The 12,397-nt window shown below is 34.4% G+C and overlaps 1 protein-coding gene across 1 annotated transcript in view; it reads right to left on the bottom strand.

Annotated features, from left to right (window-relative positions):
- The window catches only part of LOC136027672 (probable chitinase 10), a 231,098-nt gene that overhangs the window by 149,004 nt on the left and 69,697 nt on the right, over window positions 1-12,397 (bottom strand). Inside the window, 4 exon segments of the mRNA XM_065705119.1 lie at window positions 4,154-4,257; window positions 6,519-6,708; window positions 8,185-8,391; window positions 8,610-8,884. Of these exon segments, the coding sequence (XP_065561191.1) occupies window positions 4,154-4,257; window positions 6,519-6,708; window positions 8,185-8,391; window positions 8,610-8,884 (776 nt within the window).

Genomic DNA, 12,397 nt, shown 5'->3' with positions numbered 1-12,397 from the left:
AAAAATAGAGAATATAAAATTTTTTAACCATATAAACAAACAAAAAACAGAAGGAGAAAGGGAAACTGTTTTCCTACTTTAGTAATTAACAGAGATCAGTACTTTAACGAGGCCTTAACCCTACTCATTCATCCAATCACATAGGTGAAGCAGCATAGCCATACATAATCAACCGCAAAGAAAAATCCATGGACAGGCAGTCGTGTCGTAAGTAAGTATAAGTCGTACCAAATACAAGGGCTTATCAGGAGAATACACACTTGCCTAAAGAGTTTCCGCACTTTAAATTCCCTACCCAGGCATGTGGCGTGCCTACCGTAAATTACCTATGGTATCCCCGTGCTGGAATCACCCCCGGAGCATATGCCTATTAAAAAATAAATGTAAAACAACCAAATAACTCCAGAACTAGCATATATACCTTGGTTTTGGCCTTCGTGTATTTATATTAACCTGCATGATCTTACCACACACGCGAGGAGTGAAGTTCGGTGACAACAAAATATAATGAAAATAGAATATTTTATTAGCAAAATTGTGAAGGTCATTTGTGAATTATTGAATTGGAAGCTTCGGCTTCAGCTGACCATCTCAAAGACAAAGAAAAGTTCATTATTAATACGATTCTTGAGGACACCGTTTAGTTTGCTTTGACTAGTGATAGAATATAGTGTCTAAACATGGATTAAGGGTAAAATTCTAGTTACTTGACTTCTGGCTATCTCAGAAAGGGTTTAGTTTAGGAAATTTAAACTTTTAGGGATGAATCTACAGACTAAAGTATGTCCCTGGAAGGTATTTTGAAGCATCTACCTCCACTCCTTCTCCATCTAGAGGGGCCTGACCTTTGATGACTTATAAAAATATGTGTGTTATAAAATTGAAACCTTGCAAAATAGATCTTCTGCTTAATTGAAGTACAACAAAATTGTATTCAGCTTCATAACTTTGCTCAATTTCATTTTATAAGGTTTTAAAGATATGCAAATACATTTCCTAAATTTTGAAAAAAAAACATTGATAAGGCTCAATCTACTCAAATAACAGGAATTGCATTTTTAGAACTAAAGGCAGAGAAAAAGCAAATAGTAACCGAAAATTAAGGTAAAATATTGTTTGGTCAAAATTTCAATAGGTGTAGACCTGTCATGTAGGCAAATTTCAGGGCCCTCTAGAGGGAGAAGGAGTAGAGGCGGGTACCTTAAAACACCTTCCCAGGACATACTTTAGCCCGTAGACCCATCCCTGAAAGTTTTATTTTCCTAACCTAAACCCTTTCCAAGATAGCAAGAAGTCAATTAACTAGAATTTTACCAAATTAAGATTTGGGACTTGCCAAGGACCGAAGAACAGAAAATTATATCGTTCCAGGATAAGGGGTTGCTGCCCAAAACAAAATACTGCATCGATGGACACACCATAACTTTGTTCTCTTACGAGATGCAACATGTTTGGAAGTGTAACACTGCGTTCTCAATTTCCAAGTTGTAGTTTTCATAATTTTGCTTATAAATTATTCTATTTTCATGATATTTGTTTTTTTTTTTTTTCATTAGTATTAATCAAACTTCATTTCTCCGAGTGAGTTTTAAATAACACGAAAATAAATCACCTTACCAAAAAGAATAGCAATATTCTTAATTTTGGCCTGAGCAACTTAATTCCACCAGCTCAAACAAAACAAGTTCCATCCTTTAATTCGGTCCTTTTTTCCCATCTCATTTAGTTTTCAGGACTTTGAAAGTTTCATGTTTAATTTAAAACACTTTGTGTCCTCTTTTTTCGGTCACACTAGCAACGACATATTCTATCTTTTTGTATGAAAATCCTTTTAGGATTCTTTAAAGGATTAAATAACAAATAATCAGTTTTTTTCTAACTGAAAGTAAGGAGCGACGTTAAAACTTAAAATAAACAGAAATTATTCCGTATATGATAGGGACCGTCCCCTCCTCAACACCTACCACCCACTCTTTATGCTAAAACTTTTATTGTTTAAAAAAATAGAGTCATGAGAAAGAGGCAAAGTTCAGTGCACTGAGCGAGTTGTTGAAAAGGGGACAGCCCCTTTCATAGACGGAATAATATCTGTTTGTTTTAAGTTTTAATGTCGCTCTTTGCTTTAAGTTAAAAAAAAAACTTTTTTCTTATTTAATTTCTGAGCGTTTTTGAATTAATGCAGGTTTTTATTCTGGCTCATCGTACATGAATAATTGCAAAAAAAATTGCATATTAGTTTTACTTTTTATGGCTTTCTCAAAATTTTGATCGGGCGACTTTGAGGAAAAGGGGTGGGGGAGCCTAGTTGACCTCCAATGTTTTTGGTTACTTAAAAAGGGTACTACGACTTTTAATTTTAGTTACGAAAGTTTTTATTAGTAATAGATATACGTAACTTATGAATTAACTTACGTAACAAACTTCATATAAGTAATAATTTCTGTATGTTTTAAGTTTTAATGTTGCTCCTTACTTTCAGCTAACAGAAACCGGATTTCTGTTAAATTTAATTTCTGATATTTTTAAATAATTCTAGGAAATCTGGCTTCCCCTCAATGAAAAATTCTCTTGCCCCTTGAAACATCCTCCATGGAAAGATTGTCCAACGCAACCTTCTCCCCCGACCCCCCCCCCCAATAAAAAAATCCCTGAAAATGTATGTATGCTTCCCAATAACCAGTACTATACGTAAACAATGGCCAGAGTTGACAACTTGCAGCCCTTCCCCCGTGGACTGTGGGGGATTAATTAATCCTCAAAGATATTGTTATTAAATTTCTCGCCTATGCCCAATAAAATGGCTATCTAGAAATTTTGATCAAGTGACTCTGGGGAAAAAAGAGTGTCGGAGGGGGCCTGTTTGCTCTCCAATTGTTTTGTCACTTAAAAAGGGCACTAGAATTTTTAATTTCCGTTCGAATAAACCTTTTCGTGGTATTGTAGGATCAATGGGCTGATACGATCCCCCTGGGGAAAAAACAAAACAACAAAATTAACAAATAAACACACATCCATGATGTTACGTCTGGCAAAAAATTCGAAGTTCCACATTTTGCAGATAGGGGCTTGAAACGTCTACAGCAGGGTTCTGTGATACACTGAATTTGATGGTGTGATTTTCATTAAGTTTCTATGACTTTTAGAGGGTGTTTCTCCCTTTTTTCAAAAATAGGGCAAATATTAGCAGGCGCGTAACCTTTGATTGGTAAGACTAAACTGCATGAACCTTATATGTTTAAAACCAGCATAAAGATCAATTTTTTTTGAAGTATCTATTGGTATGAAAATTCCCTTTTTGGAACTTTGGTTACTATTGTGCCCGGTAACTCCTTACTTACAGCTCGTTACCACATTCGTTATCAAACAATTCGTTACCCCAAACTGTTTGATTTTGAATGCTTTAAAAAATAAATTTGCTTTGCAACAACTGTATTTTCACAAAAGTAAAAAAACGTAATATATGATTCGGTTTATCGCTCTTTGGCAGAATTTAAAGCTGACAAAAAAAGGGGCCAGATTCTCGCTTGTTTTCAGTATTTATTCTAACGATTATATCCTAAAATATATTGTAACTTGAGGCTAAAGACAAACCCTGACTGTGAAGTTTGGAAGAATCCTTCAATTTATCTTAATTTGAATAGCCCTAAAATATAAATATTTTCCTAGTTACTGCTAAATTTAGGTTCACTTGGATTCATTCAATCTTGTTTGTTTACATCTGTAGTTTTAGGGGTTTGCCCAATTAATATTTGACTCAACTTTCATTCTTTTTCACTAAATGCCTAATTTATTGTAAGATTGTTTACGAGCTCGGAAACAGTACACATTACACTGGACTTTTTGCTCTGGGGCATACCACAGATAATACTTGTGTAAAAAAAGAGGTATATATTATAGATAAAGTAGTTCTTAAACAAGCTTAAAAAAGTGTACAGCCCTTTAAATTGGATAGCAAAAAGGAAAAAATCATAATTTTTCGGTTTCTTTTGAAGGATATAATTTTTTTAAAAAGGTATCAAGTAACTTAAATAATAGTAAAAGAAGAGAAAAAATATGATAACCAAAAGCAATTAAATAAGATAAATAGCATTAGGATATCAAAAAAAGAAGTTCACTAAAAACAGTAAAGTATCAAATAGTCTTCATACCCTACCTTATTTTCAAAATTTTCAGCATCTTCGTAATTGACCCAATCTCTTTTTTGAGTGATAAATGAACCCAACTTATTCCTTCCTTGACTCCAGTCTAGATTTTTAGCTGAAATAAACAGAACAGAGATAATTATAGAAACATTGAAACTAATTTTATTTCTAGTGTCCATTAGGATATTGCAATCAGCTATAACGGCTTTGACACAGTAAATGGGTGGTATTTGAATACTTTTATATTTGGTTCACTGTCATAACTGAGATTTAAAGTCATTTAGGGCCCCCTTAGAATTACTGTTTCTTGTGTTTTATGTCAGTAAGCTTTGCTGAGTACTTCATAGGCTCAAAGACAACAAAATCTTTTTCAGGATCTAATTTTCGTTCTTACTTACTTGTACTTGTGGCGGGAATCAGGCGTTTCCACCTCGCCCGGCATCGATGATCTTAGAGACCTTCTTGGACCATGTTGTTTGATCTTGTGCCAGCTGCTCTGCAAAAGCGAGCCACTGTGTTGACCATCTGTGACCGAATTTTCTGAAACCCCCGATTGGTTCAAGGTCTGACTTGGCCAGGTTCCACCAGTTCTTCCTCTGTCCTCTTTGGCGTTTCTTCCAGTAGCTAATAGGCTCAACTATAAGTATTTGGCGAGGCAGGTTCTCTGGCGGTTTCCGTAATACATGGCCCAACCATTTCAAACGGCGTTCTTTAATAGTGAGCACAACATCTCTCTGAATATTGCACATTCGACGTATATTCACGTTGGAGATACGGTCACGTACCTGTACTCTGATAATTCTTCGTAGAAAAGTATGCTCAAACACCTTAAGTGTATTCTCTTGTTGTAGTTTTACCGACCATGTTTCGCACCCGTAAAGGAGAACGGTGCGGACTAGTGCCATGTAAATTCGAACTTTCGTTTGGACACTGATTTCGCGGCGATTCCATAAGGGTTTCCGAAGGGAGGCAAAGACTGTCTGCGCTTTCTGTATTCTCTGTTGGATATCAGCGTCAGAAGATCCGTCAGTACAAAGCTGGGAGCCTAGGTATGTGAAACGGTTGACTTTTTCCAGCTGAAATCAGCCAGAATGCAGGGATTCTTTGAAAACTTATACATAGTTTCCCATTTAATACGTGTTAAAAATTTTAAACGATTTCTCAGGTTGGCCATGGAGCAAACAATTAGATTTTAGTGATTTGCATTTTTATTTGTAGTTTATATGTTTATATTTTATTTATATTTTGATATGTTTCAGATAAACAAAACAAGTTTTTTTTATCTGAAAGTAAGGAGTGACATTAAAACTTAAAACGAACAGAAATTAATCCGTATATGAAAGGGGCTATTCCCTCCTCAACGCCCCGCTCTTTCCGCTAAAGTTTTTACTGTTGTAAAAAGTGGAGTTGAGAGAAAGAGTCAAACTTTAGCGCAAAGAGCGAGGCGTTGAAGAGGGAACAGTCCCTTTCATATACGGAGTAATTTCTGTTCGTTTTAAGTTTAATGTCGCTTCTTACTTTCAGCTACAAAACAATTATTTTTTTATTTAATAATGAATTTTAAGACAGACACTTTTAAAACTTTTTAAAATAAATTTTTAGTCCATGGTAAATCTTTCATACCAGAGAAGTCAGTCCTTCCAAACTTCATTGTATCATACATTTTACTTACGAATCACTCCTGGAACACGCCTACCTGTCCTTCAACCAATAGCCCTGGCATAACCTGTAATGAAAAGGTTAATACCAATAACCAGAAAACGATTAGCTGTAAGCAGTAAATCGAATTTCTTTTCAAGGTTTATAAAGACATTTAAAAAGGTTAATTTTCTTTTTTGTTTTGCATTGCCATGGCCCTAAGACTTCAGCGCAATAAAACTTACTTACTTACTTATACTTAAACTAATATATTTTTCTCTATTGCTCACCATTATTTGAAATAATAATGTTCTATATGGTCACCTGCTGTTAGAACGCACTCAAAGTCCATGCTTGTTTCTTGAAATTGGCTGTTTTTGTTGCACGCGATGACAACGAGCGTAAAAGGGAAATCAACATTGCCACTAAATAAATCTTGATATTCTGCTATTATATTTGATATACAGCCCAAAAATACACTTGAAAATTTAATTGATATCTTTAAGAGTTATTAATATAAAAATTAGACAAGAAATTTTTTATTAATTTGAAAACTGGTTAGCAGGTCTTCAAGGTCTGCATTTTCAATTCAATACGTTAGCCTTTTGATTTGACGTGCTCTTTCTTGTATTAACAGGCAATACTGGCAATTTTTTTGGCCATTATTTACTAACTTGCCGAATAGATATTATTTGACTTTCAAACAAAAGCTTTGAAGCAGAACCAAATTTATTTTACCTGCATTGCAAATCTCGTAGTAAGCCATAAGCCCGGGTTCTTTTGTATAAGGCCCTGCTGAGCCAGAGCCTAAAGTCTTCGATGCGTCACCTTCTTCAGCAAGTAAATAGCTTCTGCCATAAGTGGACATGCCAACAAGAAGTTTATTGGTCGAGAAGCCTTTAAATTCCAAGTAACGCATAGTGGACTCCTAGAAGACAAGGAATGTATTAAAAACTTGAATACTATCTAATACTAAATTAACCAACTATGCGCTTGTATTTAATTAACTAGTTGATATTAATGCTTCTGACAATTCTTGAAACTAAACAAACCAACTTTTTTTAGAAACAATTTATCTCCAGTTTTTGCAAACGTCTACTTTTTGGCAATTAAAAACTAAATGGTATAATTAATTATGCCAAAATTACAAAATATCTCAATTTTCTGCACGTTCACTTTATATTGGTATGCCTTTTTTTTATTTTTGGCTGCAACTAGAAGAATTTGAAACTTATGAGAGTTAAATCTTCGACGGCGTTACATGGGAAGATAGGGATTAAAACTACTATAGCCACTGACAGCATAGCGTCTGGCCAAAAAAAAATGAGAAATTTCAAAGAAAACTTAATCACTGATAAAAATAATCCTCAATTTATTTAGTTAAAGATGAATTTTCACTAAAAATCATAATTAAGCTATTTCTTGCTTTTAGATTATATGTCGAAATCCAATGTTCACAAAGTATGCCCAGGTTTAGTTTCTTGACTTTTGAGGTGGTAGGCTTAATGGTGACAAAAATTTATGTTATCTTTATCTCCCCTAAAATATGAAACCCATGAAAAGACATGTATACAGCAATTTAGGACAGGTGAGGATCAACACGTTAAGCATTAGATGGTGCTGGTGTTGTTCTTTTCGACACATGCGCCTGTTAAAAGTTCGAAACTATCTTAGCTGAAAGCCGAAACTATGTTTTTAGTGCTGGTAACTGGTACATTACCATTATTATACTATATATAATACATCTGTTTTTTGGATTACAATTTGCAATCAAAACAATTCCGTTTGAAGATGTCAAAATATAAAAATGAATCGTTTGTGCTCTTGTCCCCTCACCATTGCACCAAATTAATAATGTCTGATAGGAAAGACAAATAGCCCTAAATGCTTTACCAATTATTGCATTTACCCCTTGTCACTATGTCAAAATTTGGGCTAATAAAAAGATCGCAAAACGTCATTTCGTGTTGAATACTAAACCAGTAAAAAGTATGAGAAGCTTTTGAGCAACAACGGTTTTTACAAATGAACTCTTTGTGTCTCCCTGAATTGTCTACTGGCCCTTTACAAGACCACTATACTTCTATTATAGTTGGAAGGAAGGCCCTCCTCCCTCATCGTAACATATTAATACTTATCAGGAAGAAGTCAGATAACCGAAAGTATTCTCTCTATCTATAAGTTTATCAGAGCGGTAATGGTAATCTAAGAATTAGTGATATTTGTGATCAAAAGTAAAAAGGCATTTGAAATATACTGTGGATTTTTTTTCTCTTACGGGTAGATAGGGCTTTTTCCAACTTATATAGTCAGATCAAAAAACAAATTGAAAAATACCAATTCGCAACCCCCTATCCCCTTTTCTCAATAAACATAATTTAACACAAATTTAGGTTTAGCTTACCACATCATTTCCATCCTTAGACCTGGTAGGAGCAATATACCCAGCCTCATTTTCCCAAGGCCCATGATAATCGTAAGCCATGACGGATATAAGGTCAAGACTATCACTTAAAGCCTGAGCATCATAAGCTTCATCTATGATTTTTTTGTCAGCTGATATGGATCCTGATAGATGAAGATTTGATCCACGGAAAACTTTCTTCAATTCCTAAAAAATATATATTGCATTAAATAGCTTATTAACACGAACTGAAATCTTATTTTTATTTATTTTTAAACGCTTATATTTAACTTCGTCTGTTTAATTAATCGCTTTTTTAAACTAAAGAAATGAGCATTAAGGAAACTTTGGAGTTGTAAGATATGACAAATAAAAATGCAGATTGACAACTTCCCCTTAAAATTTTTCTAAGATTAGGAACTTACCCTTAGAAGTTTTCCATAGTTTTCACGGTCACTTTGGGGTCCTTTGCTGCAATCTAGATGCCAACATGTAGGATATTGCCAATCAATGTGTAATCCATCGAAACCGTAAGCTTTCAAAAAGGCAGTTGCGTGAGTCGTAAATTGTGCTCTTTTCGCTTTGTCGCTAACCATTCGAGAGTATTTGTCACCAGATGAATCCGCCCATCCACCGAGACCAAGTAGCACTTTGAGATCGGGGTTTTTTTCTTTTAGGGATATGGCTCGCTCGTACATTTCTGAAAAAAAGGTAAATGCATTCAAAAGGATATACACGACTTCGATTTTTTCATGAAATTATACCGGTTCACATGCCTTAAATCAAAAATTGCCTTTAAGACTATACTGGTGGGATGGCTTACCATATGGCTAGCGGAAATCCACCAGAACAACATTGGGAAAGCAAATCCAGGCTACAAGGGGAAAGCATTTCTGGCTATTAGATTCTTAGTAACAAATTCAAATTGTTATCGTAATGGCTTTAAAGCAACAATTCAGTCTCACTATTTTGATTATTTTTTAAATTTAATAATTTTATGGATGCAATAGTATTTTTAGAAGCGTTTCAGAATCATAGCTGAGATCCAATCACTGGTGTCAATTTATGGAGATAATTTATTAAGTACGATGAACACGAGGTCAAATTTTCGTAATCTATTTTTTTCCGTCGATATTGGTACTAAATTTACTCTAGATGATCTTAAAAGCCACTTTCGCTTTACGTTGCGGCGCTTGAAAATGGTAGTTATTTTTACATTGAGGCATGGCTTGTCTCAAATGTACTTGCCGTTGGTGCAGCGTCTATTTTCAGTTGTTTCCGAAAACAGCATTCGTAAAATTAGAAAAATAACATTAAAATGAAGCTTCATTTTAAACGCCTCTAAAAGAATTTTTGCGTTTCTAAGAGTATTTTAGTAGTTTTTGGAACCTCAATAGAGAGAAAGGCAGAAGGCATGCCTAGTGGTATCCTGGCTCTGAATGTGGCTGACATTTATAAGTAATAACTATTTTATAAAATATTTTATTTTGTTTCTACTTTATGTGCTTACAATAGTTTTCTAGAGCAGTTTGGTATGTCGAATTAAAAAATACAGTCTGCAATTCCCACGGCACCAAAATCTTTATGCTGTAATGTTGTTTTTTTTTTGTTTTTTTTTTTCGTCTGAAACATTCAAAAATTTAACAAAGACAAATTAACATAAATTCTGGCGCATAAACAAGGGGCAATAAAGAAAAGAAAATAAACTTTTTAATACAAAATTGTAGTAAACAACCTGCCAAAACAACTAAGAAAATATTTTAACCCTGGGGCTAAAACCCCCCTCCCCAAAAAAAATGTCTGTCCGACTCTTAAAAACGTAATAAAAATGAATATACGGAAATTTTTGCGTTTTTTTACTTTTTTGTGTAAAGCTCCCTCCCCGAAAAAAAATCCGTTTGTAAAACCCCTCCAGAAAATCCTGGATACGACTTTGTCCTGAACAGTTGAAATAAAACTGAAATTTGCTACAGCAGGGAAGAGTTCTAAATTGGAATTCAGAATAAAAAGTTATATCGGAAGTAAATAAAACCAAAAACAAAATAAAACTCTGTTGTCCAGAATAATTAATGCTTCAGATGCTTAAAACTATATTCATATTCTTAAGTCTGCTTAGATAAAAAGAAAATGATGGGTCTGAAGCACAATCAGGACTAGCTTAGAAAGAATCTCCATCCCTGGAAAATTTTAATTGGCCCTTGGAACCATTTCAGGAGACCCATTGTTTTCAAAATAACAACAAATAGGCGGATGATACAAAATGGTAGGAGGCTGCAGAAAATTTAAAAATCATAAAATTCCATGGTTGCCAGGTCAGAAAATCCCTGACCCCTATATACCCGCTGATCAGAATATAGCAGCCGTAGAGCTAGATATATGGTATTAGCAGATAGATGAGGGGGTTAGGTAATTTGGAAAAGCAGGGATAGTATGTCACTTACATGAAATAGAAGGAGACGGGGTTTATTTTTACATGTTCTAAGCCCTAATTGGCTTGAATACTCATATAGTGTTACAAGTAACAATTCCATTGCTACTAAGAGCCGTGAGGCCAGATCGTGATTTGAAATTTAGCTTGAACCGTTATAAATATAAAATGCAAAACACGAAGAATAATTTTGGCATGACTGCAGTGGCATATAAAGACTTTAACACCTTTACTACTATTTATAATCTGAATATTGTCTAAAGCCAGCTTTACTCCCAAAGATACATACATTAACGCTTGTGCGAATGCAGACGCTTGTGTTGGGGGACGTGACATTTCAGATAAAAAAAAACGCCAAAATTGGTAGATTATAAAGAAAATAAAATGACTTATAAACTCAAAAATGTAAGAGCTGGTAGAATAATCTTCGAGTTAAGAAGAGTATGGGCCTCAAGTTCTACCTCCCCCCACGATTAAGTGCCTACAGTGACCGTGATAAGAAAGGATGGTAGTCTGCTAGGATTTGGTTGCAGCTTTTGGAAACTTAAAATGGATTGTCTACAGGCAGGACCGTATTCATGATTTTTTCAGGGGAAAAAATATTTTTTTTCGAGGGGGGGGGGGGGTAGAAACTTCAAAAAATCAGTTTATATTCATTTTTGTTAAGTTTTTGTGAGTCGGAAAAAGATTTCAGAGGGAGGGCGGTCAGAATCCCTAACCTCCTAGATACGGCTTTGTCGATAGAGATACATTAATCGTAGCCTACCCTTTTGCGAATCGGTTTATGATGGCCTATGCAGCGTTCTCATCAGATGCAAAGAGCCTTTATCTGTAAGATCGTCTATTTATGGAAATAAGGATGAGAATGCTCTGGTCACCTACTAGAAATATACATTGAGAGCACATACATTGCAAATTTTGACAATTTTTTTTTACTTGAAACAACAAATTAGTAAATTAAAAAATACTCTTAGCTTTATACAATTCGTACTCTGTATGTCCTTGCTTCGTTTCTACGCTTTGAAAATATCCCATTAGTTGATTAGTTAATAGATAGTTTCCATCAAGGTGAATTTTTATTGTTATTAATGCACATCTTCTGGGAGAGATCTGACAAAAACATAATGATAGGACCAGGGGGACCGTGGCCCCCCAAGATTTTTTCTTGCGCCCTAATTCCTCGTTTTTTTCTATTTTACTGTTTTTTTAAAAATAAATTTTTCACTTTTGAAAATTATTGGACCTTTAGCCCATTGCCCCCACCCCAAGATTTTGGTCATTGGTGCGCCAATTCTATTGGGTTTGGATTTTTGGTGATTTAAGCACCTTTTGGACATAATGATGGTGCGTAGCCTCAAAATATTCGTTTTATTTTTTGTTTTGTGGATGGCATTTTTTCAATGTAAGATATATTTTGCTGGACCTCTTAGGCCTACACCTAGTTGCAGCACTTGGAAAACCTAAAATATTATGCTGCTTTATTTAATATTAACCATTTCTTTATTATCTTGTTCTCAATTTCATCTATCTCTCTCTCTCTCTCTTTAATACTAAATATTTTTCTTAATTTGTTATCTTGTTCTCATTTTTTTCTATCTCTCTCTCTTTAATACCAAATCTTTTGCTCCTCCTCTCTGTCATTGTCTGCTTATTCCTTATTTGATGCAATTATTTGGACAAGCTTTTACCGCATTTGGTATTTATAAATAAATAAACAAAAAATAATAATAAATAGAATTCATGCAAAGAAAAACATTCTTTACCTTGTAGTTGAATCAATTTTTA

Source organism: Artemia franciscana, chromosome 5, assembly GCF_032884065.1.
Source record: "Artemia franciscana chromosome 5, ASM3288406v1, whole genome shotgun sequence".
Classification (NCBI taxonomy): domain Eukaryota; kingdom Metazoa; phylum Arthropoda; class Branchiopoda; order Anostraca; family Artemiidae; genus Artemia; species Artemia franciscana.
This window is presented reverse-complemented; position numbering and strand designations above follow the sequence as displayed.